At 48.2% G+C, this 27,713-nt stretch overlaps 5 protein-coding genes across 13 annotated transcripts in view; 1 reads left to right on the forward strand and 4 right to left on the reverse strand.

The window, feature by feature from the left end:
- The window catches only part of LOC118508806 (angiotensin-converting enzyme), a 76,117-nt gene extending 64,014 nt beyond the window's left edge, over nucleotides 1–12,103 (reverse strand). Inside the window, exons 1-9 of one of the 5 annotated variants that reach the window (XM_036048532.1) lie at nucleotides 11,972–12,103; nucleotides 10,029–10,553; nucleotides 9,307–9,945; nucleotides 8,396–8,554; nucleotides 8,215–8,322; nucleotides 8,005–8,137; nucleotides 7,359–7,943; nucleotides 7,039–7,282; nucleotides 6,801–6,899 (exon numbers count right to left, since the gene is read on the reverse strand). In XM_036048532.1, the coding sequence (XP_035904425.1) occupies nucleotides 6,801–6,899; nucleotides 7,039–7,282; nucleotides 7,359–7,943; nucleotides 8,005–8,137; nucleotides 8,215–8,322; nucleotides 8,396–8,554; nucleotides 9,307–9,945; nucleotides 10,029–10,376 (2,315 nt within the window). In that variant the 5' untranslated portion in view covers nucleotides 10,377–10,553; nucleotides 11,972–12,103. Of the gene's footprint in view, nucleotides 1–6,800; nucleotides 6,900–7,038; nucleotides 7,283–7,358; nucleotides 7,944–8,004; nucleotides 8,138–8,214; nucleotides 8,323–8,395; nucleotides 8,555–9,306; nucleotides 9,946–10,028; nucleotides 10,584–11,798 lie in introns of all 5 variants that reach the window. The other 4 variants (XM_036048528.1, XM_036048529.1, XM_036048530.1 and 1 more) reach the window with 4 other exon arrangements.
- Nucleotides 1,143–4,746, forward strand: LOC118508817 (skin secretory protein xP2). Its single transcript, XM_036048558.1, has 2 exons — nucleotides 1,143–1,199; nucleotides 2,197–4,746. Exons 1-2 carry the CDS (start codon nucleotides 1,188–1,190, stop codon nucleotides 3,265–3,267), a joined length of 1,083 nt encoding a protein of 360 aa, XP_035904451.1. The 5' UTR covers nucleotides 1,143–1,187; the 3' UTR covers nucleotides 3,268–4,746.
- A 1,837-nt stretch (nucleotides 12,104–13,940) lies between the features above and the next one.
- Nucleotides 13,941–16,282, reverse strand: LOC118508811 (angiotensin-converting enzyme-like). Its single transcript, XM_036048552.1, has 5 exons — nucleotides 15,984–16,282; nucleotides 15,538–15,901; nucleotides 15,094–15,457; nucleotides 14,148–15,028; nucleotides 13,941–14,076 (listed from the first exon to the last, which is right to left on the reverse strand). The coding sequence occupies exons 1-5, from the start codon at nucleotides 16,233–16,235 to the stop codon at nucleotides 14,060–14,062; spliced, it is 1,878 nt and encodes a 625-aa protein (XP_035904445.1). The 5' UTR covers nucleotides 16,236–16,282; the 3' UTR covers nucleotides 13,941–14,059.
- A 658-nt stretch (nucleotides 16,283–16,940) lies between these two features.
- On the reverse strand, nucleotides 16,941–19,195 carry LOC118508812 (angiotensin-converting enzyme-like). Its single transcript, XM_036048553.1, has 5 exons — nucleotides 18,898–19,195; nucleotides 18,458–18,821; nucleotides 18,028–18,391; nucleotides 17,079–17,959; nucleotides 16,941–17,006 (listed from the first exon to the last, which is right to left on the reverse strand). The coding sequence occupies exons 1-5, from the start codon at nucleotides 19,144–19,146 to the stop codon at nucleotides 16,990–16,992; spliced, it is 1,875 nt and encodes a 624-aa protein (XP_035904446.1). The 5' UTR covers nucleotides 19,147–19,195; the 3' UTR covers nucleotides 16,941–16,989.
- Nucleotides 19,196–19,467: 272 nt separating this feature from the next.
- Nucleotides 19,468–27,662, reverse strand: LOC118508810 (angiotensin-converting enzyme-like). Of its 5 annotated transcripts, XM_036048551.1 has the most exons (11): nucleotides 27,501–27,661; nucleotides 27,157–27,427; nucleotides 26,704–27,067; nucleotides 26,423–26,643; nucleotides 26,218–26,360; nucleotides 25,710–26,141; nucleotides 22,736–22,988; nucleotides 21,070–21,433; nucleotides 20,642–21,005; nucleotides 19,699–20,579; nucleotides 19,468–19,631 (listed from the first exon to the last, which is right to left on the reverse strand). In XM_036048551.1, the coding sequence occupies exons 2-11, from the start codon at nucleotides 27,418–27,420 to the stop codon at nucleotides 19,615–19,617; spliced, it is 3,303 nt and encodes a 1,100-aa protein (XP_035904444.1). In that variant the 5' UTR covers nucleotides 27,421–27,427; nucleotides 27,501–27,661; the 3' UTR covers nucleotides 19,468–19,614. The 5 variants fall into 5 exon arrangements, with proteins under 5 accessions (XP_035904444.1, XP_035904442.1, XP_035904443.1 ...); XM_036048548.1 differs by lacking the exons at nucleotides 19,468–19,631; nucleotides 19,699–20,579; nucleotides 20,642–21,005; nucleotides 21,070–21,433; nucleotides 22,736–22,988 and adding exons at nucleotides 24,962–25,126; nucleotides 25,187–25,359 and having other exon boundaries at nucleotides 25,434–26,141; nucleotides 27,157–27,459; nucleotides 27,501–27,662; XM_036048547.1 differs by lacking the exons at nucleotides 19,468–19,631; nucleotides 19,699–20,579; nucleotides 20,642–21,005; nucleotides 21,070–21,433; nucleotides 22,736–22,988 and adding exons at nucleotides 24,962–25,126; nucleotides 25,187–25,359 and having other exon boundaries at nucleotides 25,434–26,141.
- Nucleotides 27,663–27,713: the final 51 nt, after the last annotated feature.

Here is a 27,713-nt window from a genome sequence, read left to right on the forward strand (position 1 = left end):
TCATCTGTTACACCTGTAGAAAATGCAGTGCCGTCACAATAATAGCCGCGGACCGGGCCTTACGCGACCGCTCTAGTGGATCGGAAAACTTTATGCATACAGCTTACGGTTACGACTGTGCTGCAGTTGTGGCGAGAGGTTACGACGAACGGTCGCTCGCTGCTCATTTTTACGTATGTTTTCCACTCACCCCGTACCCCCCCCCCCCCCCGGATTTCCACCCCACTGGCTGGTGTCCGTTTCGGTAGGTTCGGGCCGGTGGTCAGCCGTACGGATCATATGTTTCTGTCTTCTTTCTCGAAGGCTCCAAGGCTTTCCTTGTGTACCTGATTCCGCTCAACCCCCTTAATACCCACAACAGGCGCGAGGAGGGGAGGGGGAGGGGGTGGAAGGAGGAGATTGTGATCATCAAATTTTACACCCCATGACCGATCGTAGACGAACTTGCGGGGAGTTGAGGGGTTGAGGAGAGAGATGGGGATCCGTAGTACTGTCGTAGAATCAGCACACTGCCCCAAACCGAAAAGTCCTCACCTTTCCCCCCCCTTCACAACGCCTTTCTTTTGCCCAATAGCTCACGACTCCCAGTGGTAGAAGGAAAAGCGAAACCGAACCGAACGAGATGGTCGAAACGAAAAGAAACACAAAAACGCACTCACTCACACACACGCACACAACTGGCCGCGAGGAAAAGAAGTCGTCACCGCTGTCGGTGTGGTTCGGGTGCGCTTCGCTCAAACCGAGCCAAAGAAAATGGCTATGGGTAATGGGCTGGAAATGGCGCTCCGGTAACGGGGGCCAACCTACGGTGTTTGAGATCGAAATACGAGAGAGCGAGAGAGAGACACACACACAAGAGGGTGGCGTGGAAATGGCATTATTCACTCTCTTTCTATCGGCGTCCGGATCGGGGGGTGTATAATCCACCCCTAACCCCACTGCACACCCTCTTGTCTGGTGGTCCGGGAAGCGTATCGCTTCAAGCTACCCGAAGGCTCCATCCGAACGGCTCGGCCTAGGCCGAACTGAAAGCCCTGGCCGGAGGAAGAGGAGAGACAGCCGGAGGTGGCTCGGTGGAATGGTGCCGAGGGGAGAAACCTGTCTGTATAAAAACCATCGGCAGCTCCAAACTCACCATCAGTTGTCTACTTGCTTGTTTTACAGAACACATTTCGCTCGGATTAAATATGAAATTGTTGGTAAGCAAAACAATCGGTGCAAAAGCCCCAGTCTTTGGGGTGAAGTTTCGTGTCGAGTCACAGCAGTTCCCTGAAGTGTTTGGTACTACTACTACAGCTACTACCAAGGATGACTACTACTTGTGATAGTTGCCCAGTGCTCAGTGTGATCCTAAGAACATGGACTAGAAGCCTAGTAAAGGATCTTCCTTTAGAGGCTCGTGGTCGTGAAACTACTTCGTGATCCAAGTGTTCCAAGAACGTACCAACATTTATCGACAGTGATGCTTCAAGTGTGATCATTAGAATCGCTAAAATCGAGTGGCCCTAATTTCATCTTCTCGTACCTTCGAGTCAGAGTGCTCTGAAGATCATTCTTACCCCTCTGCTCCTTTGCTTTCCCAGGCTTTAAAGTACCAGATTAAATCTCCAACAACAAAATACTGTAATCTTCTTCACCCGTCTCTTGAGGTTTACCCTCAGATTTGCGGCCAAAAAACTTTCGAAACGAGAGCTCCGAAATTGGCTCCGTTTCCCTTTCACGCTTCCGTGGTTCGCTCGGTTGCGAACCGAAGCAACTTTCGTTTCATTTGGAACGGAAACATTCCTTTCCATTTAATTAACTGGTTATCCACTCTCTTTCCTTCTTGCTTGCCCCTCTTGCTGGTCCCACTTGGTACTTGTTTTCATCTTCTTTGAGCACAAACACATTACGGCACGGACTGGTGCACTGCCACTGGCAGGGTAATTGATGCATGATCGTGTAAACATTGCCCATCCCGAGCAAGGTCGTTGAGCTTCCGGGACTTGGAAGGAATGGGGAAAATCAACTTGAACGAAGTACACCAACGAAGACATTCATTTTGGGATGCTGTATTTGAGCTCTTTTTGCGACCCTTGGGGTCGAATAGCTCGGAAGATCGCTAGTAGCAACTCTGAAGGATCGTTCGCAACTTCCCGTCATACATCCGACCTAATATTTGCAATCTTTCCCCATTATCTCTCTCTCTCCCTTCAGGGCGTTGTCTGCCTACTAGCCCTGGTGCTTTTCGCATCGGCCGAAGATGAAAAGAAACCAGTGGCGGAGGCCAAAGTAGATGACAACAAGGCGGCCGAAACTCAGGCGCTCGATGACAAGAAACAGGACAAGCGTGGACTGCACGGCTGGACCGGTAGCTTCGGTGGATACGAGGAACACCATGAAGTACCCCACTTTGAAACCCACGAGGAAAAGACGCTGACCGTCGTCAAGAAGGTCCCCGTCCCATACCCAGTGGAGAAGCACATCCCTGTGCCGGTGGAGAAACATGTCCCCGTCCCGGTGAAGGTTGGAGTGCCGAAGCCTTACCCAGTCTACAAGACTGTCCACTACCCAGTCAAGGAGATCGTGAAGGTGCCCGTGCACGTTCCAGCTCCGTACCCGGTGGAGAAGAAGGTCCCGTACCCAGTCCATGTTCCGTACGATCGTCCCGTCCCGGTGAAGGTGTACGTGCCAGCTCCCTACCCAGTCGAGAAGAAGGTCCCAGTCCCGGTGAAGGTCCATGTCCCGGCTCCGTACCCAGTCGAGAAGAAGATCCCAGTCCCGGTGAAGGTCCCAGTGCACGTTGAGAAGCCATACCCGGTTGAGAAGATCGTCCACTACCCGGTCCATGTGCCAGTCGATCGCCCAGTCCCGGTTCATGTTGAGAAGCCAGTGCCAGTCCCGGTGGAGAAGCCAGTGCCGTATGAGGTCATCAAGAAGGTCCCGTACCCAGTGCATGTCCCGTACGATCGTCCCGTCCCGGTGCACGTTGACAAGCCGGTGCCAGTCCCGGTGAAGGTCCCAGTCCCACAGCCCTACCCGGTCGAGAAGCACATCCCGGTCCCGGTCGAGAAGCACGTCCCATACCCCGTGAAGGTCCCGGTCGACCGTCCAGTGCCGGTCGAGATTGAGAAGCACGTCCCTTATGAGGTTGAGAAGCCAGTGCCGTACCCGGTCAAGGTCCCGGTTCACGTGCCGGTGCACCATCACGAGGAGGAACACCACCACCACGAGGAGATCCACTCCGAGGGTCTGAGCGAACATCACGACTTCGGTTCTCATCACTAAGCCCAAGAAGAGCTCCCATCATTTCATTATTTATATCGCAAAACTTGTGATCTTAGTTGCTAGCATACATCCAACAGCGCGCTCCACATTCCAACAACATCCCGTTCATCACCGTAAGATCGATACCAGCCACTGACAACTGGCTCAAACGATTCATCCCGTCCCGTTCAACAAAAAACCGTAAGCCAACAACGCTCTGTAAAGTAATGTCGAAAAACTGATCAACTCTCGAACACATCTACGAACATCACCGGATGAACGAAAACTGGCTGCGGTGCAGTGTGGCGAAACAAGCACCGGGAGCGTTTCAGCGCAATCGGGGTCATCCTGTCACCTCGATTTGGCGGGAAACGAACGTCACACCCGGTTCGCTACCGAAAGCGTCCGGTTGACCTGCCCATACCCACAAACGCCGCAGCCTTCCCCACCCCAGCGTATCGGAGCGTTCTATCCTACCAAAAAAAAAAACAAAACAGCGAGAGAAATGCCTTTAGTCTGGCCTCAAAAGCGCTGGCGACCCCATCACCGGAAAACGCGATCGCCCAAGTAAGTGATTATGTCCCACAAAAAACCAATGTTCCTACATCTGCTCGGTTGGGCTTCATCGCAAACCCCCTACTAGTAGTCGGGCTCGGGGGCTCAAGATTTCCGGAGGTGGGCTCCCACCTTGGGACAGAGAAAGCCATCTCACACTTTTTACTCGCTCAAAATGGGGGAAAACAAAACTCCATTTTACTCAAGATGAATGTTTGCGGAAGCGGAAAACAAGCAGCAATAATACCAAGCAACTCTCATGCCTAGATGCACTCCCATCTCCATCTCGTTCACCCGCATGCGTTCTCGACCGACAACCGTCGTCGAGCAACATTGTTTTCTTGTTATATAGATTTTTAAAAAAATGGCGAACAAAACCTACGAAACCGACCGTACCGCGCGCAGTCAGCAACAAAAAACCAAAAGAACAGCAGAAGGCGCCGGCAAACGAAAAATCAAAATGCAAACGTGTCCTAGTGCGCTGGATGGGAAAACGGCCGTGCGATTAGTCGATAAAGGAAGACACGTGTTGGAAAGTTGATGGCGCCCGGTGCGCCAACAGTTGCCCGTCTGTCCCGGCTGTCGCTGTTGCCTGGTCCGTTTTTCCCGGGGTCGGCAGAAGAAGTGCTGTAAATATCGAAGTGCCGAACATTTCAAGATTTTTTGTTTTATTCTCTCGCGCCCCGTTAAAAACCAAAACTGCCGCTTAAAGCTACAGACAGAAACGCTGTCAAAGTTATGGAAAAACGCATCCCAAAAAAAAAGGAACACCCCGTAAGAGGCCAGCTCAACATATGTAACTGAACATGGTTTTTCTTAGCTTTGCGCTCGTTCTCATATGCATTGATTGTTGTTTATTATTTTTTTGTTTTTTAAAAATGTTTTTCTTTGCTCTGTTTACGAAGTAAAAAAGAAAGGAAAAAATGTAATAAAAAAATGTGATTGTAAAAAAAAACGTCTTCCGTCTCTTGCTCTTTCACTTCATCTGTCATCACGCCAACCGTAGCTGTCACTTAGTCCGAACATACGAGAAATTACGAGGCACTCACTTACAAAGTCGGTTGCTCGGTTGGGCGGTTTTGTGCACTCGATAAAGCGAAAAAACATTGTTGGCAGCTTGTTAGCTCTTTACCAAACCCAAAATAAATGCAGACGCAAACACCCGCATCACTGATTGCGCAAGGTCGGTTGCACGCATGCGAAGAAGCATCCACAAGTCACCAGCCAGGCACAAAATTATGCGCATTATGATTACACCACAGCCACAGCAGCCGGTTCGCTCGGTTCGGTAAGCCGGGCGAACCGAGAAGTGCCGTTTTCCACTGCTGCACTTATCCGGACCGATGCTTCAATTTTAATCCGGAACCCGGGCACCAACCGAAACAACCGAACAAATTGCATCCACTTCAACCGGAGCCGTGAAGTAATCCCGGAGGCGCCTTGCAGTACAGTCTTGCCGTAACTTCCTATCAATTTTCGTGATAGGATTACTTGGCGCCGCTGGTCAGTCCGGTGAAATGTTGAAATTTTGACCAGCCAACACACATCAGCTGAGCCCTCGATCGACGCCAAGCTTTTGCGCAAGATAATGAGCAATGCTGTCAGTTTGTGCTGATTGCGCGAGTACGAGGAGCGCCCGGTAGCGATCGGGTTTTGTAACCTGCGCGCTCGATGAGAAAGTGCATGCACACACACCGGTGTCTGGGACTGTTGCAACCGTTCCAGACAACCGAGCGGCCGAACTCGATGCGCATCGTGTACGGTAATAACCCGTTTAGCTTTGGCCGAAGGAAATCCTTCAGTACCGCCCCGTGGATGCGTGGAACGGCTTTCGCAAGGAACGGGCTCATGACTGTCTTGATGGAAGACCATCATCGGAGGCAAAATGATCTTTTTTGACAGGGTGCCAGGCCGGGGCCGACGGTGACGACGATTCGTTCAGCCGTTTCGAAACGAGATCAAGTTTCTGGGTGGATTAGCTCGGTACGGCGTTACAAAACAGATATGCTCCGGCACGCCAATGTCGGCGATCGTTTGTAATGAAACAGTGTGATTAAGTTTAACGCTAATCAATAATGTCGGGTGAGTTTTAACGTCTCTGCTGGTTGTTCTTAATACGATCAAAGAGAGTTGGGCAAGCATATTCATACGGTATAAAACGATCGACGATTGAATAATAATTCGAAATAATCATAACTATTCTAGAGTAAGTGTAAAAGAAAAAGAAGTCGTTATCAAAAAGAAAGTTATGAAATCTAGGAATATTCTTATGTAATTGGAATAATTTAAAAACATTTAGAAACTTCAATAATTGACCTTAAGCAGTATCGAGAACTTTTACACCAGGCCTAGACCATAAGACCAACAGGCTTCCTTAACTTGATATCCCCAACAAGAATAGTTAATTCTGCGTATGTGGAGATAGTCTGGATGGAATTTGATACAAAGTCCTGCTATGCGAATGTCTCTGGCTGCTATTATAGGCAACCAGGCCATTCCATAATTTTATTCTTCCCAACGGTCTTATAGGTTATGCTTGCCATTTCCGGTTTAATGGGTATTCTGTGGCAGAGGCGCCGGTCTTCACTCGGCAGGACCAGAGTTCAAACCTCATCCAGACCGCCTTCCCATATGAACGGTTTGACAACCTTGCTACGAGTAAATCAAGTCACAGGAAACCAGAAATGGCAGGTCGAGGACTTTCGAGGCTGTACTGCCCAGGAACAAGAAGATATAGACTTAAAGGTACCATGTGGTTGGATAGTCAATCCTCACTGCGGAGTTACGGTCCGCATGAGATTTGAACTTCGGTCCCATACTATATGCTATAAATCGTTTATGCTTTATAATCATGGTTTCAAAATATAGTATAACATAGGCATCATTCTTCATAACGATTTCAAAACAGTTGAATGTCAGACGTACTCCAATAACTCTTATAATATTAAAATGAATTTATATAAAAATTTAAATTATATCAAAAGCATGCATTTACTCACTTGATGTAGGGGATGTTTGCTGCCACGTGATACTTTGCGCCAGGGTCAAAGTCAAGTTCGGACCTAAGTACCGGCGGCTTAACACCACCATACTCCTCCCTGCAGACGGAAAAGATTGGAAGAAAATAAGAGCCAGTTATAAAGCCGACGCTACTACCGGGGGAAAAAAAATACGACCAGCACATCCACCACGATTTCCCGACGTGGCGATTCACCACGTACAACCGCTCGTACATACCTCAGCAGCCACCAGTGGCAGTTGTACTGCTCCTTTCGGATGCGCTTGCTAAAGACGTCATACCGCCACGCTTCAAGGGCGAGGGCAAACGGTAGAAACACCACCTTTTCCATTGCCAGCGAAAACAGGAAATTGATGTCGTGCGCCGTATCATCGACGGACTTCTGGACGAGGCCCAGATTTTGCAGGTGCTTCGGTGAGGCGACGGAGAGTGAAATTGCATCACCGATCGCTTCGTGGAAACCTGCACAAACGCGAGACGGAAGTGAAAAAATGTAAGACCATTGAACTCTCTAGTCTGGTAAGCTGTCTCCCTTTACCTGGATTAGCTCCATCGCGGAACACTTTCGGATTGTTGCGATAGTTCAGGAAGTACTGGATGTGCGCCAGCTCGTGATGAACGGTAATGAAATCCTTGTGCGTGACCTGCGTACACATCTTGACGCGATAATCCTTCCCGGTGCAAAAGTCCCACGAGGACGGTTGACACAGGATCGGCCGGTCTGGCGGTTGGGTAAGTATGGACGACGCCCAGAAGTCGGGCGGCATGGCGGACATGTTCATCGATACAAAAAATTCTTCCGCAATCTGGAACATTACCAGTGGATTGTAGCCCTGCTTTTGCATTTCGGGCGTAACCTCCAGAAAACTGCGCCCAGGGTACGGTATGACTATGTCCAGAATGTTTTGCCAGCTCTGTCCGTACATGTCACCAAGTATGTGGTCCGGCAGTGGAGCATTCTTGTTGATCTTATCCGGACCGTAGAATTCTCGCAACTTACGCCGCACGTACGCGTGGATCATTTCGTAGAGGGGAAGTATCTCACGCCACACTTGTTCCATTTCTTCACGGAAATTGCGCGACTCGTACGGAAACGTCCAATAGGCAGCTCCATCGGTAAAGTCTGGAATCAAACAAGGTCAATGTGATTTGGGGACAGAGGGACAACTACTACTGATACGTACTGTTAACACGTCCGGCATCGTTCGTAAGATCAACGAGCTGTTCGAACAGATCTCGCATGTTTCGTCCAGATTTACGACGCCATTCGAGCCAGGTATACTGCAGCTCGTTCCAATCTCGGCTCTTCGCCATTATCTATTTTGAGAGGCCCCAAACAGAAAACTACCATTTAGCATGCCAATTCCCATAAGATCACCCGATCATTCACTTACATCTTTCAGGTGGGGTTGCAGCCGTAGTCCACACTCGAACGGTTGCTCGTAAGCACAGATGGTGGCACCGTTAAAGATGGCCAGCATATCGTTGACGATTCTATTGTACTGTGCGTGGGAATATACAATTTTGTGGTTGATGAATCACGCAAAAAAGTTGGCCGACTTCAGATATACCTACCCTGTCAAGCTGATCTGGTGGCAGTGCACTTGGACCGATGATCGACATGAGACGCACCTGCCGGTAGAGCTTGTCATCGAATATTTTCGTCTGGTCGATGCGACGCATTTGATCCCACAGCAAGCGCTGGAAGTCGTTGTACCTCTGCTGAGCTGCAAGCTGCGAGGGCGACAGGTACCACAAAACAAAAGCATATTGAAGCACAATGTAGTTGCAAATGCTCTTCTTGTGTTTTACTACTTATTAATAAGCTTCGAATCTCGTATCGCATCTGGATACTTCTAGAATTAATATTAGGCTACAAGCACCTCAGTAAACGCTATCACCGAATAGCTTTTCCTAAATAAATCATTTCCTCTTCATTAATTAAAACAAACTGGATGACAATACGGCATCGGACCGTAATAATTAATAAATAATAATTAATACAAACATTGCCGTGTTTTACTAAGGCAATTTCAAACTTACTGTTCCATGGTACAGTTCAAGCTCAACTTCGTCGATGCTTAAGATACAGAGCCCTACTCACCCAGCTCTTGTGAACCACCGAAAGAAAGCAATACAAACTTCTGCATCTGAAATTCTCCCAACCTTACCGGTCCATACATAAATCAACCTCAAGCCAGTCTACCACCTGCTGATCCGTGAACTACCCCACTAAGATGTCACTAATCTGCGCTCTATGTCAATGTCAAATCTCGTGCGCCACAACGAACCACCGAGTTTTCCCACATCTAATTTTACCTTTCCACGGTAGCGGCGTGGAATTGTTTGCAGCACACGATCATTACCACTTACACATAAGTAGCTATCTTTCCTGCTAAATATGCAGCCCTCACTACCGTTTAACGGTACCGTTCGTTGTCTTGACACGACCTTCGAACCTTAGTTTGCTGTGCCGCCATACTTACCGCTTCGACCTGCGTTGCATCGTTGATGTTTGTCTCAAAGTTCCACTGGGCCGCCACGTTTAACGAACACTCCAGCGAGCTTTTCCGATCAATCTCGGTTAGGAACGCTCGCAACTTTTCCGTTTCCGCCCGAAACCGTCGCTCGTTCTCAATGCGGAACCGTTCCTCTTCCGGGCTGCGGTAAGGATCACGGTAGTTAGGATCGTCCGGAAACCGGTTACGATCGCGATACGCAGGATCATTACCCGGGAACCGTTGAGTGGGATCTCGGAAACCTTGATCACGGTAGTTGGGATCACGGAATCCTGGCTCACGATAGTTCGGATCTGGGTTACGTCCACCGAAGTTAGGATCGTTAGGATTATACGGACGTGCATTGGGATTGTACCGGTTACGATCATCATCATCCCGGTTCGGATTGTACGGTGTGCGATCGCGGTAGAGTAGAGGGTTTTCTACGTCCGATACATATCCGTTCCGATTGCGATCACCACCGTCCCGATACAGCAGTGGATTATCTACGTCAGAAACGGAAGGATTTGGGCTTCGATCGCCCGGATACCTTTCGCGATTTGAATTGCGCGAAGGATCATAGCCACGATCGCCACCGTACCTGTTACGATCGTTGTAAGAGTAAGGCTGCCGGTAAAAGAATACAGAACGTCCATCACTCCAACATCATTCGTTCATTAGCATTAGTTTGTCAATATCAGATCACTTACCGAGTCCGGGCCAGCTCGTCTATCGTACTCATTATTCGCACGACCCTGTGGCTGTGCCGGATAGTTTGGTCGCTCATCCTCTTCATCATCATCACCATCGTACGGAGGACCAAACCGTTCGCTTCTACTTCGATCGTGCACACTACTCCCATCGCCACTGACCACACCGTCCACACCTAATGGTACCCGCGTTGGAGAACCATCCCCGTTGGGAAATGTCACCGGGCGACGCCCTTCCGTGCCCGGTGGTGCTAAAGGCGGAAGGTTAAGCTGTGGATCTGCCTCACAATGGATCGATTGTAGCACAAACACTGCAGCGAATGTGCACTTTATCAGCAGCCACAACATTGTGCAACCTTATTATCGTGCATGTGTTGGAAGGCGTTACAACGGTATGTTTGACAGAAACACACTTTTTTTTCGGGCGGATTATGCTAATCGTATGTGGGTATTTGTTTCGACGATCGTTACGTTTTCACTTTCACTTAGGTTTAATGTATTCCACCGCTCACTTGAACTGTAACACTGTAAGACACACATTCAAACAATGCATCACTCGTATTTCGAAGGGAATTTTACAAAGCTTTTCGTTAACAATTCACTTTTCACAAGAACGTCTAAAAACTTTTCTTTTCTCTTGTATACTACATTAGAATCTGTATTATAAAGGTCTAATGCCATTAGACTCAAACATGCAATACTTCTTATTAGAATACATCATCTTCTACAGCATACATTTTTATCTACAGTGACGGACAAAATATTGCTTCCGCTTTGCAGAAGCTACAGCTTCTTATAAGTCTTTAATAATAATAAAAAAAAACTCAATAACAATATTCCATAAAAATTTCTTGCTTTTTCAAATGAATAGCTAAGCTGTTTTAAAGTTAAAAAAAAAGTAGTTTGAATTTGATATGTGCTATATAGCTTTATTTTATCGTAGAATAGCTTCTTCTTCTTGGCCTAATGATCTCTTAGCTCAGGCCTAGCATTTTTGACCTTCTAAACTTAATACGTCGTAGTTGGATAATCAATCCTCACTACAAGGTAACGGTGCGGATGGGATTTGAAACCCAGTCCTGCCGTGTGAAGAAAAACTGCTGCCTATACCACCAGGTTGTCCCATGGTATAATATAGGTTGGCCATACTTTCATAAGAATGACAAACAGATAGTTAGAACTGATTTCTTAATTGATCCAATAAGTGATAGTTTTTTCCAGATTATCAAATTTACTAATTTACTAGAAACTAATGGTTAAAAAAAAAATAATAGCACTAAGCTGAATCGAAGAAAATCTTTTGAAATATAAAATTATTAGGTACTAATTTATTGTCCTTCACTGTAGCTTTCAATCAGAATTCATCAATTCAATGTGTAAGAATTAAAAATAATAAAAAATCGCAAAAAATACGACATCTCAAGTCAAACTTTTATAATAACTGAGCTAACCGTGATTAAAAAATTGTTTAATTTTGAAGATTGATTGATGGCTCTATTTTTTGCCGTGCCATACTCCCGAAGTCATTTCATAAAATTTTATCAGCATAACCTCACTGTTCTTCTTCCTTGGCACTAAAATGTCGAAAGTGTCCGGATAAGATTTGAACTCAGGTCCTGCAGTTTGAAGACCGGCGCCGTTGTCACCTCGGCCACCGCACCACCACCGTTACTTTTTTATAAAATTTGTAGATTGTATTTTTTCCACTCACTATTATAAAATTTATTTAAACAGTCTTTAAAATAAAAACTTCTTAAATGAACCACTAACTGTAGTTAACTCACTGTATTCAAGTCACTATTAATCACAATTGTCACGCACGTTAGAACAATTTATTCTCTGCTAAGAATATTTCGCACTCCTATTTATTGAATGTTTCTAGATCTTCACACCTTCCTGTTCACACACACTCCTAAACTTCCTCCATTGAAAGGGATTCTTACGAAATTGTCCATCCGCGACGAGCAACCGAACGAAACTGAAAGCTCCCGGTGCGCAATCCTATCGGTCCCGTCAAACTGTGCGGGTCGGCCCCCGAGTATAGTACACCTGCCCCAAGTCGGAAGTTGCCAGGTCCCAAGCAATCAAACCAATTGTGCTGTACTGTTTACAGCGGGAAATTTTGTTTTCCAGCCATCCACCCGTCCCCCCACCATCGTTCCCCGTTCGCTTCCGCTCCCTTGCTGTGCTTAGCAACGTTACACTAATGGTATTCAAATTAAGTGTCAAAGTGAAACGGCACTAGGCAACCTAGGCAGCCTGCCTGCCTGTTTGTCCCACCTACCCCACGGTCATTTTGCCGTTTTCTCACTTGCGCAGGGAAAACAATTACTCTGCCAACCGTGCACACTGATAGACGCTGATACGACACGGGAGATGGCAACTTCTAGCCCGTCGTTCTTACGTGCCCGTGTGGCTGTGGTTATGCACCGCCGTAAGCACGCCGGTGACTCAGTTGCAGTGCCCTGCCCGGGAAGGCACACTTACGCACAGGGCCGGCGAGCTAGTGGTGTGTCCAACATCTAGGTTTCCCCTTCCAAACGAACAGTCTCGGTAGATGAGATAAGAATAGAAGCATTCACATATGGAGAGCGCATGTTAATGAAAATTAAACCTAACCACTACGCGCATGACTCCAAGCAACAACAAAAAAACGGGGGCCCCAACAACTACCAACAATGCAACACCAGTCCGGGGACCCTATCAGACGAGTAGATACAGGTCATACGCATTCGAGGGCACGGTGCACGGGCCCCCCCCCTGCTCCGTGGGAAACCCGTTGGGAACCCGCGTGCCGCTGTGTGTGCGATACGTGATAGCAAACAACCTCCCGACGGTTGCCACCGAAACAATAAGATTCTTTCTGTGGTTTCGGGCAACCGCAAGAAACGTCCCCAAACGCGAGGGGGACGTCGGATCGCGTGCGGCTCGAACAAAAACTGTCAACCAATTTTTATGACCCCGGTGGCATGTCGCAGTGTCGGCAGCGCTGACCACAGGAACATTCTGCCGGATGACCGTGAAACAGTCACACTGACCACCGCGCGTGCCACGGGGCATACAGGGAGTTATGGTGGCAATTGTAATTTACAGCATTATCCGCCGACCTGTCGGCCCGTTTTCGAATGTGTTTTATGCAAAGTTGAGCCGTATGAGATGCCGATCGTGCAAATGAAGCTGTCAATGATTCACACTATTTATAGGTTAGGTAAACGGCAAACAGGCATGAAAGGATCGTTTATTTTCAGTGACTCGTTTTTGGCACGCTATTGTTGTCGAGGCAGGTGAGTTTGCAGCTCAAATTATTGACATACTTGTCATACGTTACGTGCAATAAAAGATAGCCCTGGCAAGCGGACTTCCAAGAGCATATAAACCAACATGGCAGCGGATGTCGGCTGTCACGTCAAGGTGTATCTGACATGAACAAAGCTCGCTGCCTACCGTTTCTCGTCCTATTGCTTCAGTATGGGCAATCGGCGGGCAACCTGCTCAACTCCTGCTGTTACGCAATCATCAACAATAAAACGCATGAATTTCTAGTCCCCAGCACGATCGTCGACGAGGGTGAAAACGACAGCCCGTACGTGGTGGCATCGAAGAGCAGCGGCTTTGCCAGCACCTGGAGGCTCCACCAGCGGCAGGTGAACGGTGAATCGCTAGTCACCTTTCAGAATCTTCAGAGCAAACAGTTCCTGTTCACCGGAGCACACAATCTCCTGTACACTGGGGACTTACCGTACGGGGCCAGTTCGTACTACTTGCTTCCGAAAGGTGTCCCGGGTGGTTTGATAAGCCAGCGCAACGACTTCGGTGGATATTATGAGTATGTACGTGCGGAAAAGTATCCCGGGTACAGCCATGGGTTTGTGAAGCGTGGAAAGCTGATGGAAAGAAGCTACTGGACATTTGTTCATCGACCGTGTATTTGCTAGTTTTATTGAAGGTTGTATTTGGAATTGATGCATGTTGCTTACAATAAAGCACCTCGGAAGATGTCTCTCCGTTGAGGGAGCATGAATGTGGTAATTCTATGATGAAACACACACTGCAATAAAAAAGAAGACAATAATTAATCACAAACTCACAACAAAACTCCACCAGGTCTGATCGACTTACTTGTAGTTTCTTCCCAGCCAACATGTGCTCCGATACGCTCATTTTCAACCACCAACCAATCGTACAGCGGTTGGAAGTACTCAATCAGAGCATCGGCACTCATGCGCCTCACTCCGGTCAGCACCTCCATCGCATCTGGCCACGGCTTCGAGGATCCCAGCTCCAACATCGCCTTGATAGCATTGCCTGCCTCAACGCTCTGGTAAATGTCACAGTTATTCAACGTCTTCTCTGGATCTCCAGGCACATACTCGCCAGCCTTTTCACATGCGGCTTTGTGGAATTGGAACTGGATGATGAATGAAACAAAGTATCGCAGATACTCAACATCGGCGGATACGTGGTATTTAGCTGGTGCATCCAAGTCAGCTTCCGATCGCACTACTGGAGGCTCTACTCCCGAGTACTTCGAGCGCATCTCCCAGAACTTGCAGTTGTACTCCTCTGGCTTGATATCGCCACGGAAGATTCCCCAGCGGTACTTGTCCAGCGTGTAGGCGAACGGTAGAAATACCAGCTTGTTCAAGGCTGATCCATAAAACTGATTCAGCTTCGATTCTTCGTCTAGCACAAAGTCCTTCAGCAGTCCGATCTTCTCCAGATGCTTCGGGGTCGAAACTGATAGAGACAGCACGTCTCCAACGGCCTCATGGAATCCTGGGTTGGCTCCATCACGGTACATGCTTGGAAGGTGTTGATACTGCAGGAAGTACTGCACGTGTCCCAGCTCGTGATGAGCGGTGAAGAACTGGTCCATCGTTACACGGGTGCACTGCTTGATGCGCACGTCATCAGTTTTCGAGAACTCCCAGGCACTCGCATGACAAACCAAGTCCCGCCCATCGTCGGGCTTCTCGAGGATACTCTTTTCCCAGAACGATCTACAAAAATACACAATTTTCATCAGTTTCTTTTAAGAGAAATCTTCTAAGCTATAATCACTTACGCAGGCAGTTTGGTCATGTTCATCGACTGGAAGAACTCATCGCCCATCTCGAACATCTGTATCGGCGTGTAACCCTGACGCACCATCTCCTCCGTTACATCCAGCAGCTGACGGTCGGGGAACGGACTGGTAATGTCAGCCACACCCGCCCAATCCTGAGCCCACATGTTGCCGAGCAAATGCATCGGAATCGGTCCCTTCTCCGATACCACCTCGTCACCGTAGTACTTTCGCAGCTGATGACGAACATTTGCATGGATCTGCTCGTACAGTGGACGAAGCTCCTCAATAACGGCATCAACCTGTTCCTCGAACGTGTCGTCCTCGTACGCGCTCAGCCAATACTCCGCACCAGACGCATAATCTGCAATTCATATCAGACCATACAGATTGTAAATCAGCAGTCACCGTGAAACGAGATAACGGCGAGATCTTCAACGCAACTGTTCATCCTTGCCGCTTCTCCGTTCAGATCGACGTATTTTTGGAAGTCTTCTCGCGTCGGTGCACCAGCAGCATCGTACCACTGCACCCAGTAATACTTCAGCTCTTCAGGGTCACGGCTGTTGGCCAGGATCTCCGTCAGCTCGGGTTCCAATGCCAAATCGCATTTGCTACCATCACGGTAGTCGCACACCTTCACCTTCGCATAGTTCTCCTGCATCCGGTTGATTGCATCCAGCATCTCGGCGAATGTGTCCTCCGGCAGCACAGAGTAGCCTAGCTTGGTGAGTTTTCGGATTCTGCGCTTCAGATCCTCATCCTCAAAGCTTTCGTAGTCGTACTTGTTCAGAGTGTTGGCCACTTCCTTGAAAGGAAACAAAGATCAACCACGCCGAGCCATAAGTTATGTAACACTACCCTCATCACGGGTCACGCGTATCACCTACTTTCATAAACACAGCATTCGCCGCCGCCACTTCATTTTTTACCACCAAATTGTCCTCGTTGATGTTGGATTCGTAGGCCCATTCGGCTTCCGTGCCGACGTTTCGTCGGGCTAAAATTTCTTCATCAATATGCTCGACGTAGTGCCGAGCGTCGAGTTCTTCCTCGCTGGCAGACTTGGGCGTCTGAAGTTTGGCACCGAAAACACAGCACACCACACCCAGCACTAGCAACACAACCGGAACGAGCCTCATCTTGACGAGGCGTGATTTGTATGAAGATCGAAACTGATCCCAAACCAGTGTTTTGCATCTGCTTATATAGGCAGCTTGTTATCGTATCTCGATGGTTGTCAAGCTTGTTCTTTACCTTAATGAACTTGTTGTCGATGGTTCCAATGCGTCGCATCGATGAGGATTTCAAAACCCAATCTTGTGTTATCAAACATTGGTATGGAAGTGTGATTGACATGCAGAGATTAGATTTCATACATAAATGAATGAACGATAGCTTGGTATCTTGCAAGAAGCGCGTACGGTGGCAATCAACACAAACACAAGCAACATTTAAATTAGGCAAGAGAAAGTTTCCCCTAGTGCCACATAAAGCAACGTAATTCAAAGATATGTCATTCATGGGATCAATGTTTGTTCTACTTCTTTCGACATATTCATCTCGTTCTTAGTTTTTTTATATCTCGTGTATAGAAACGGGTTCTTCTGGATGGTTTACTGCAAAGATAAAACCAGTCAGCAAATAAGATTTTATTTCTATTTAATGACTTTCAAACAGCAATACGGCCAGACCTTCCAACGCGAAATAAAAAAAATGGTGGCTTTTAAACTATCTACCTTGTGATATTTTATTGCTTCGTTAGTTCTCTTCCTGTAGACTTTAACTCGATGAGGTTTTTAATGATTAATTTTTCTCATAAGCAAGATTAGACAAGACAAAACAAGTTTACATTTAAAATCCATTTATTTATAGCCATACATTTGATTCCACCATTTAATTAGAAACACATTCTGTAACAGACGAGCATGCAAAGAAAAAGCATTAGTAAATATCACAACATCTATCTCAAAAGGCATACTTACTGTCCGTTTCTTCCCAGCCAACATAAGCTCCAAGGCGCTCATTTTCAACCACCAACCAATCGTACAACGGTTGGAAGTACTCAATCAGAGCATCGGCACTCATGCGCCTCACTCCGGTCAGCACCTCCATTGCATCTGGCCACGGCTTCGACGATCCCAGCTCCAACATCGCCTTGATAGCATTGCCTGCCTCAGTGCTCTGGTAGATATCACAATCGTTCAACGTCTTCTCCGGATCTCCCTTAACGTACTCTCCGGCCTTCTCACAGGCGGCACGGTGGAACTGGAACTGAATAATGTACGATACGAAGTATCGCAGATACTCAACATCGGCCGAAACATGGTACTTGGCAGGAGCGTCGAAGTCAGCTTCCGTCCGGACTACTGGTGGCTCAACGCCCGAGTACTTCGAGCGCATCTCCCAGAACTTGCAGTTATACTCCTCGGGCTTGATATCGCCCCGGAAGATTCCCCATCGGTATTTGTCGATGGTGTAAGCGAACGGTAAGAATGCTAATTTCGTCAAAGCTGAGCGGTAAAATTGATTCAACTTCGATTCCTCATCGAGCACAAAGTCCTTCAGGAGTCCAATCTTCTCCAGATGTTTCGGAGTGGAAACGGACAACGAAAGGACGTCTCCGACGGCCTCGTGGAAGCCGGGATTAGCTCCCGAGCGGTATACACTGGGCAGATGCTGGTATTGCAAATAGTACTGAATATGGCCCAGCTCGTGATGAACCGTGAAGAACTGCTCCATCGTCACGCGGGTGCACTGCTTGATGCGTACATCATCGGGCTTCGAGAAATCCCAGGCACTGGCATGGCAGATAAGATCCCGACCATCATCCGGCTTCTCGAGGATACTTTTGTCCCAGAAGGTTCTGTTGAATGTAAAATACATTAGCTTCATCCCATTTTTAGTAGTAGAGCGTCTGTCAAGCTCGCTTACTGAGGCACTTTCGTCATGTTCAACGACTGGAAGAACTCATCGCCCATCTCGAACATCTGGATCGGGTTGTATCCTTGACGTACCATCTCCTCCGTCACGTCTAGCAGCTGCCGGTCACCGAATGGGCTAGTAATGTCGGCAATATTTCCCCATCCTTGAGCCCACATGTTGCCGAGCAAATGCATCGGAATCGGTCCCTTCTCCGAAACTACATCCTCACCATAGAACTCGCGCAGCTTGTACCGAACGAATCCGTGGATCTGCTCGTAGAAAGGTCTCAGCTCTTCAATGACAGCATCGACCTGTTGCTCGAACGTGTCGTCCTCGTAGGCACTCAGCCACGATTCGGCACCAGATTCATAATCTACCCATTGCAAAAAAAAATCCCATATTACAAAAACAATACATACAAATTGTAAGATCACTCAACTGTTCAACAAGGCAGCTTCTCCGTTCAGATCGACGTACGTCTGGAAGTCTTCTCGCGTCGGTGCACCAGCAGCATCGTACCACTGCACCCAGTAATACTTCAGCTCCTCAGGGTCACGGCTGTTGGCCAGGATCTCGGTCAGCTCGGGCTCCAAGGCCAAATCGCATTTGCTACTATCGTGATAGTCACACACCTTGATTTTGGCATAGTTTTCCTTCATATTGTTAATGGCGTCAAGCATCTTGCTGAACTTATCCTCCGGCAATGCCGAGTAGCCCAAACCGACGAGTTTCTTCACCCGACGCTTCAGATCCTCATCCTCAAAGCTCTCGTAGTCAAACTGAGCGAGATATTCCGAAATTTGCTACACAAATCCCGTGGTGAAAAGGAAACCATTAACCTTGAGCATGCACCCATTAATGTCAGGCGATATCTCTTACCTTAAAGAACGCAGCATTCTCAGTGGCAACCTCATTTTTCACATCCAGATTATCGTCCGTAATGTTGGAATCGTACGCCCAGTTCGCTTCACTGGCAGCATTACGGCGGGCCAAAATTTCTGGCTCAATATCCTCCAAGTACTGCAACACTTCCTGCTCTTGGGCCAACAAAACTCGACGCGGAATACGAGCCGCACTCACGTGACACACAAGGCCAATGGCCAACGATATCAACAACACGAACCTCATCCTGAATCACCTCCTCACAGACAGAAAAGTGATACTGACACGTATCATTCGATTTGCATACCTATTTATTTATGTTTCTTATCGCCTTCTGCTGGACAGGCGGGACTGATAAGCGGGAGTACTTAATTATTTATGTTTAATTCAGTATTGTTATGCAAGCGATATGAGGCACGCTCCTCCGATAACAGATGACAATAAACAATCCACGATATCAACCGCGCAGCCAATTGATTAGATGAACTTGAATTGCAAGGTAGAAGGTTGGCGACAGAAAACAGTTTTCTTTGCTTTTCCATAGCTTAAGAAGAGTCAACGGCCACGTTTGTTTGTGTGTCTTACTTTATTAAGAAGCTCAACGATAACATTCTTCTCCAGAAGATTATCAATATCATTGAATCGATCGTGTCGATGTCTTTTAATGGTCTGGAGATCATATGCGGGAAATGCGTTACGCTAAATGCTCATAGTTTACGATGATTTGCACTCTGAAAAGCAAAGAAAAACATTCATGAGATGATTGTTCCACAGCTGCTGGTAATCTTGCACACTTACTAAGTTTTTCCTCCCATCCAACAAACGCCCCTAGGGCTTTGTTCTCCTTCACCAACCAATCGTACAGTGGTTTAAAGTATTCGATCAACGCATCCGCACTCATCTTGCGCTGCCCGGTCAGCACTTCCATCGCATCTGGCCACGGCTTCGAGGATCCCATCGCCAACATCGCCTTCAGCGCATTACCAGCCTCAGCGCTCTGATAGATATCGCAATTGTTAAGCGTCTTCTCCGGATCACCCTTCACGTACTGGCCAGCCTTCTCACAAGCAGCCCGATGGAACTGGAACTGCACGATGTACGACACAAAGTATCGCAGGTACTCAACATCGGCCGACACGTGATACTTCGCCGCAGCATCAAAATCGCTCTCGCCTCTTTCAACCGGTGGCTCCAGGCCGGAGTACTTCGAGCGCATCTCCCAGAACTTACAGTTGTAATGTTCCGGCTTGACATCACCACGGAATATTTCCCAGCGATATTTGTCCAGTGTGTAAGCGAACGGCAGGAACACCAGCTTCGACAGACCTGCTTGATAGAACTGGTTCAGCTTCGATTCCTCGTCCAGTATAAAGTCCTTCAGGAGTCCGATCTTTTCCAGATGCTTCGGAGTGGAAACGGAAAGCGACAGTACATCACCAACGGCCTCATGGAAACCAGGGTTGGCTCCTTCACGGTACACGCTCGGCAGATGCTGATATTGCAGATAGTACTGGATGTGTCCCAGCTCGTGATGCACCGTAAAGAAGTCCTCCATGTTGATGCGTGTGCACTGCTTGATGCGTACGTCATCCTTCTTGTAGAAGTCCCATGCACTAGCGTGGCACACCAGCTCGCGACCATCGTTCGGTTTTTCCAAAATACTCTTCTCCCAGAAGGTGCTGAAAGTATATGGGAACTGTTTAGGAATACAGCTACTTTCAGGAGATTTCCTCTTGCTTACGGTGGCAGCTTGGTCATGTTCAACGACTGGAAGAACTGATCGCCCATCTCGAACATCTTCACTGCAGTGTAACCCTGGCGAACCATCTCTTCGGTAACATCCAGCAGCTTCTTGTTCGGGAAGGGAGTCGTGATATCGGCAATGTTATCCCAGGTTTGTCCCCACATGTTACCGAGCAGATGAATCGGAATCGGACCCTTCTCCGATACGATCTCACTGCCGTAGTGCTTCCTTAGCTTGTATCGAACGTAACCATGGATCTGTTCGTACAGTGGACGGATCTGTTCGATCGCAGCGTCAACCTGTTGCTCGAACGTATCATCCTCGTACGCGTCCAACCAATACTCAGCACCTGAGGTGAAGTCTGTGGACAAAACAATTTGCATTAGAGTTTTCTCTGCTTCAAGGATCTAATCCGTTGCACTCACTGTTTAGCTGAGCTGCTTCTCGGTTCAGCGCCACATACTCATCAAAGTCCTTCCGTACCGGCTTACCAGCAACCTCGTGCCATTGCACCCAGTAGTACTTAAGCTCCTCCGGATCGCGGCTCTTCGCCAGCGTCTCCGTCAGCTCCGGTTCCAGCCCAAAGTTACAGTTTGACGCGTTCTGATACTGGCACACCTTCGCCGTGGCATAGTTCTCCTGCATGCGCGAGATGGCATCGACGAGCTGGGAAAACTTTGGCTCATCAAGCGCCGCATATCCCAGATCGGTAAGCTTCTTGATACGACGCTTCAGATCGGCATCCTTGAAGCTGTTATAATCGTACAGCCGTAACTCGCGGGCCACTTCCTGTGTGAGGGAGATAAAGAGAGCAGAGTTTATTTATGCCCAAAAAGTAAAGCAGCCATTTTACACCCCAACGTATCCCGCAAGTGTTTAGCGCACGATTAGCACCTTCCAAAATGCTGCATTGTCCAGTGCCACCTTCATCGAAACTTCCGCCGTATGTTCGGTGATGTTCGATTCGTAATCCCACGACGCAACGGTTTCGCGGTGCGTGCGTCGCAATGTTGCCGATTCGATCGAGTTCAGGTACATCCAAACCGATCGTTCCTCGTGCCATACACGGTTGCGATCGATCACACTTCCGTTCACTAGCAGCACTAGCAGACAGCACCAAAAAGTGTGCCTCATCATAGTGCGCTCGGCTTTCGGGATGACAAACACAGAGCGGGTTCCGCACGCACCGTCCAACAGTGGACGAATGAATTGTGTACGGCCGCTCGACCATAACTGCTCGATCAAAATCGTTCTGACCGATCACGTGCGTTACGAAATGCGATGAAGATGGCAGAGCTCGCAGGGTATACAAGCTGCAAAAAAAAAAGTATTCCCTTCCTCTGCGTAATTTCAATCAACCTTGGTGGCCTTCTCAGTCTGCTGGCCATGCTTTATCGCTGGGAAGCAAAGTAGTTAGCAGCTTTGTAGTGACTTTTTTTCTACTCAATCGCGAGTACGGCTCATGAAAGTTTGGTCATGAATTGATAGACGGCGAAAGGAAGTTGAGCGCTCGGTTGGCGCCAGCTGGTGCTTATTGTTATGTTCCAGTATCGGATGTCGATCCGCTCACAGCTGACAACATCTTCCGTTTGGTGATCACTGTTTGCGCAAGCTGTGCGGTGATTGTTATCACAAGCTATAAATATTCGATAGTTCCCGCGAAATTCAACCGGTTTGCGGTGGTTGATGCCGGTCGCGATGAGATTTCCTACTGACCAAAAATAGTCATCCGCTGCTGATAGGGGCGCCCTTACAATGGCGCCAGTGTCACCATGGGCTGGATTTGTTCAACTGAGAACGGCGCAAACTTGCCGAGATCCACCATCCTTCCATCCAGCCATCGATAAATGTCGTTGAAGGTCTCGGCGAGGTAAAGACCTTGTGCGATACTATCGGATACGCACTGATGATACGAAGATGACCGGCCGTCGCGATGTTTATACACTGACTCACAACTCGCCAACTAGCTAATGACATGCATACAAACTAAGCACCGCTTGCGTTTGAGGTACAATTTGTGGCGTTCCGCCCACACACCGCGGGACCTTGGTCCTAACCAACCCCCTCCCAAGAACTGGCCGGTAATCGCACCTTGAAAAAGTTCGCATTGCGCGATGCAGCCTCATTGCGCTGCTTCAATGCTTCCTCCGTGATGTTCGACTCGTAGGCCCACGAAAGCTCGGTCGCGTTATTGTTGCGCGCCAGTATCTCCTCCTCCAGATCGGTCACATAGCGCTGGGCGGCCAACTCACTACGTTCTAGCTCCGGATCCGTAGCGCGCGCTGAAGCTCCGAAGGTAATCACCAGCAGCAGCAGCAGCAGTGTTGGAACCATACGGTTCGTTCTGACGATTGCTCGAATCATTTGCTTCACGTATCCAACCCTGGCGGCGGTCGGGTGACAACTGAACTGAACGTACAGCGGCGAAAGCTTTCTTATAGCAACACCCGCCCACCTCAATTCTCGTTCGCGTGCATCAAAACAATGGAAGAAGAACGGGTTCGTCAAGAAGGAGAACCGGGTCCGGCGCCGGCAAGCTTTGGTGATTGCTGACGGATCCGGCCACTCTGGTTGGCAAACTGGATTGTGGTTCGATTTGTGCATACAATTATGTTGAATTAAGAAGGGCATTGCTCCGGCGCTGCCTGGTCCGATAGGGGTTGGGTGTCGGTAACTAGGGGGTGTTGTTAGTCGAATAACTGGACCGTTGAAATTTTACCCGCGCCAACAGTACTCATGGAACGATTATTTTGGAATCCATTGCCAAAAACCATCATGATGCTGGACATACCATTGTTGAAGTTGGTCCCGACTTATTTGCAAAAGTAATGATCATGGTTGACAAAAATACATCTACTTTCTTTCAGCGTCGGTAGAGGCTTAAAAGCTTAAAAGTATCGACGGGCGACAAAACGAAAACAAAGTCCCATTGCAATCGAATTCCGGTTTTCCGACAGCTGACGAGGATCCTCAACGCACGATCGGCAAAAACGGAACTGAGAAGTACTTGATCCCCAAAACTTGTTTCCCACCGACCGAAGAAGATCAAGATCGCCGAGAACTCGGCAGCACGCAGGGCCCAAAACAAGTATAACCAGTTCAACGAAAGTGATGCAAAATGTGGACCACACCAACCACCTCAGTGATCCTCCATTTATCCCACAGCTTCACGAGTTCGAGTTTGACAGATCGCCCAAAGCCCGATTCTATCTGCTCGATCGATCGTAGAAGTGGAAGCTGTACGTTAATCCGCACTCCCGTTAGCTCTATCCACCACGCTGTGATGTAACCGTCAAAAACTGATCCTGTACCTTAAGAAACCGCGACTGATCGTCGACGGCATCGTTGCGCATATCGAGCGTATCGTCCGTAATATTCGTTTCGTAGTTCCAGGACTGCAGCGTTGTGTTGTAGTTGATCTCCAGTATATCGTTCTCGAGCTCGTTAAGAAACTGGCGAGCCATCGATTCACTCACTTCCACCTCATTTAATTCGGTTGCGGGCAGTGCCAGTGATGGCGGCCTCACACCAATTAACACCAGCACCACGATCACTTCCCTGACACCGCACTTTGCCATGGCATCCGCCGTTCCAAGTGTTGTTTCGAATGATCCGGATTGGAATTGATTGCGCCCGATGCGTATTCTGCACCGAAATCCGAGTTACTCTGAGAAGGGCTGCGGTGTCGTTACCGTTTTTATAGCGCCCGTATTTACGTTGATCTATCGTCGGTAATGTGACACAGAGGAGAGAGAAAAAAAGAGATGACAATCCCAGATGATATTTATCACATCACGAGATGTTTATCTGCTTCCACGTACAGTGCGCATCGGTTGCTGGATGTCCAATCGATCGTTCTATTTCCGTTTATAAGTCTCTGTCGATAATGGTTTGCAATGAAACTTGCTCAGCGCTCCCTGGAAGAGAATTGAATTACAGACTCTGCGCTTAAACCTCATAATGCGGTGGAGTTGCAAAATATAAATTCGCTTGACAGAAACAGAGCTTTAAAGTAAACATTTACACGTTATCGCTTGTTTCACATTATTTTCGCACAAAGTTCTGTTGGCGGCCGTTAAACGGAATGACGCAAATGAAGATGGTTTGACGTGCGATCGTTCCAAAATTAGGAACACATGCAGGAACCGGTTCCAACGCTTTAATCAATAAACGGCTTGATTTATTTGTCTGGAGCGTCCTGTGCCTTACGAAACGCTCAGGCTCGGGAAGGTCTGAAATATGTTTTCAATTTCATTTTAAATCCTCACGATTTGCCGGCTTGTGTCCTTTAAAAGAAATGAACAAAGACATTATTCATGTACCCTAGTAGAAAGTCATTTATAATGTTTTATTCGAGGTCCATATGATAAATCAAAATCAAGGTAAAATGTTAATATTATTCCATAGTATTAAGGACTCATTCAACATGTCTCATTTAAGCCTCCATGAAGTCGATAGGCGCAGTAGTGGTGGAGACGCATTCTGAAAATGAGAAACAACTGAAGGTGAATGATTTCTTTTGCCAAAACTTCCAACACTTACTTTGGGAGTCGGTCCAGCCAACGTGCGCTCCAACGCGAGCATTTTCCTCCAGCAACCATCGGTACAGTGGCTCGAAGTATTCCAGAATAGCGTCCGCACTCATCTTCCGCTCGCCGGTAAGCACCTCCATCGCATCTGGCCACGGTTTCGACGATCCCAGTGCAAGCATTTCTCTGCAAATAATGCCGGCATTTAGACACACACACTCCCTTCTCACCTTTTTCTCTTACAGAACATAGTGACTTACTTCAGCTTATTACCCGCGGCAGTGCTCTGATAAATGTCACAATTGTTAAGCGTTTTCTCCGGATCACCCTTCACGTACTCTCCCGCCAGGGCACACGCTGCCCGATGGAACTGGAACTGTATGACGTACGACACGAAGTACCGCAGGTATTCCACATCGGCCGACACATGATACTTGGCCGGAGCGTCAAAGTCCTGCTCGGTGCGTACCACCGGTGGTTCAACGCCGGAATAGCGCGATCGCAACTCCCAGAACTTGCAGTTATAATCCTTCGGCTTAATTTCCCCACGGAACACACCCCATCGATATTTGTCCAGCGTGTAGGCGAACGGCAGAAACACTAGCTTCGTTACACCGGCCCGATAGAACTGGTTGATCTTAACCTGCTCGTCTTCTTCGTAGTCCTTCAGCAGACCAACCTTCTTCAGATGCTTCGGTGTCGATACGGACAGCGAAAGCACGTCTCCGACGGCTTCGTGGAAGCCGGGATTCGCTCCACCACGGAACTCGACGGGCTGATGCTGATACTGCAGATAGTACTGGATGTGGCCGAGCTCGTGATGAACCACGAAAAACTCACGCATATTTACGCGCGTGCACTGCTTGATCCGTACATCGTCGATCGAGAAAAAGTCCCAAGCGCTCGCGTGGCACACCAGGTCACGCCCGTCGGCCGGTTTTACGAGGATGCTCTTTTCCCAGAACGATCTGTTTGTGGATAAAGATAACATAAACGTTAAAAAAAAAAGATTCTTCGGAGTAAACCTCTTAACTAACAACTCACTGAGGTAGCTTGGTCATGTTGAGCGAGGTGAAGAAATCGTCTCCCATCTGGAACATCTTGATCGGCGTGTAGCCCTGGCGGATCATTTCATCCGTCACGTCCAGCAGCTTTTTCTCCGGGAACGGTGTGGTAAAATCGGCAATCTTTAAGCGAATTCATGAGATCGTCAGTAAGCTCATTGGCGTCTCTGAAAAGCATTACTTACATTGTCCCAAGTCTGCGCCCACAGGTTACCGAGCATATGCATCGGGATGGGACCGGTCGGAGACACCAGCTTATCGCCATACTTTTGGCGCAGCTTGAACCGCACGTATGCGTGCAGCTGCTCGTACAGAGGTCGTATCTGCTCGATAACGTCATCGACCTGCTGCCCGAACGTGCTATCGTCGTACTCGCTCAACCAAACGTCCGCCCCGGAGCTGAAATCTGGAGGGCATCGTGTGTAGCGTACCGCCGATCAAACATTGCCGCTTCCGCACTACTTACTATTCCGAAGGGCCGCCTGCCGGTTCAGCTCAACGTACTTCTGGAAGGACTCGCGGACCGGTGCCCCGGTCGCATTGTACCACTGAACCCAGTAGTACTTCAGCTCCTCCGGATCGCGATGGTTGGCAAAGATTTCCGTCAGCTCCGGATCGAGCGAAAGGTCACACTTGGCCGAATCACCGAATGCGCAGAACTTTGCCTTTGCGTAGTTCGATTCCATGGTGGCGATCGCACCCAGCAGCTCCTTGAATTGATCCGCCGGCAGGACGGCATACTTCAGCTTGGAAAGTTTCTGTATTCGACGCTTCAGATCGTCGTCCGTCAGCTGATCGGTCGGCAGTTGGCGCAGTTCTTCCGCTATTGTCTATCGAAGTGAGCAAATCGAGTGAAAAACGATCACTAGAGCTCACCATCTAAAATGGCCATTCAACCATTTTATTTTATTGTACCGACCTTAGCCACCTCTGCGAACTCGGTAGCGGCTTTCGTCTTTTTCGCCAGGTTAATCTGCGTCAAGTTCGACCCGTACTCCCAGGCAGCTAGCGTTTGCAGGGCTTTCGCTTGCTGATAACGCTGTTCGATCGTTTCCAAAGATTGGCGAACTTCGGTCTCGGATAGCGTAGGTGCATTGGTGGGGGATTGGAGTGGTACGGGACCGGCTGCGATGGCGACCACAACCACCAACCATACGGTAGACCATCTGACGAGGTTCGTCATGGTAATGCTTTTCACGGCAAATTCATACAAAAGACAAAACTGTTTAAACGATCACGCAAAAGTAGGTACGAGGCAATTACTTTTTACACTGCTTGACGGGAGTCACTTAGAACCTTCCAATGCCATTTGCTTGTCTCAGTTACACGGTAATCAGTACTTGCAGCTGGAACACTTGTAGCGAGATGCTGCGGACACTATCACCGTCACTCACATACTGACCGGACCGGGCCGAACGATGAGCCTGGTGTGGTGATTTCAATTGGATTTAACCTTTTGACCTCGATTGATCAGAT

Source organism: Anopheles stephensi, chromosome 3 (genome assembly GCF_013141755.1).
Source record: "Anopheles stephensi strain Indian chromosome 3, UCI_ANSTEP_V1.0, whole genome shotgun sequence".
Classification (NCBI taxonomy): domain Eukaryota; kingdom Metazoa; phylum Arthropoda; class Insecta; order Diptera; family Culicidae; genus Anopheles; species Anopheles stephensi.

Excerpts from the sequence above, each read along its gene's own strand:
- LOC118508811 (XM_036048552.1), bottom strand. The coding sequence starts at position 16,235 with ATGAGGCTCGTTCCGGTTGTGTTGCTAGTGCTGGGTGTGGTGTGCTGT. Across the intron at positions 15,458-15,537 it reads AGAAGCGGCAAGGATGAACA|ATTATGCGTCTGGTGCGGAG; the intron begins GTTGCGTTGAAG and ends TATGAATTGCAG. Across the intron at positions 15,029-15,093 it reads AACATGACCAAACTGCCTGC|ATCGTTCTGGGAAAAGAGTA; the intron begins GTAAGTGATTAT and ends GTATTTTTGTAG.
- LOC118508812 (XM_036048553.1), bottom strand. The coding sequence starts at position 19,146 with ATGAGGTTCGTGTTGTTGATATCGTTGGCCATTGGCCTTGTGTGTCAC. Across the intron at positions 18,822-18,897 it reads AGAATGCTGCGTTCTTTAAG|CAAATTTCGGAATATCTCGC; the intron begins GTAAGAGATATC and ends GGATTTGTGTAG. Across the intron at positions 17,960-18,027 it reads AACATGACGAAAGTGCCTCA|AACCTTCTGGGACAAAAGTA; the intron begins GTAAGCGAGCTT and ends TACATTCAACAG.
- LOC118508810 (XM_036048551.1), bottom strand. The coding sequence starts at position 27,420 with ATGACGAACCTCGTCAGATGGTCTACCGTATGGTTGGTGGTTGTGGTC. Across the intron at positions 26,644-26,703 it reads GCAGGCGGCCCTTCGGAATA|ATTTCAGCTCCGGGGCGGAC; the intron begins GTAAGTAGTGCG and ends GATGCCCTCCAG. Across the intron at positions 26,142-26,217 it reads AACATGACCAAGCTACCTCA|ATCGTTCTGGGAAAAGAGCA; the intron begins GTGAGTTGTTAG and ends ATCCACAAACAG.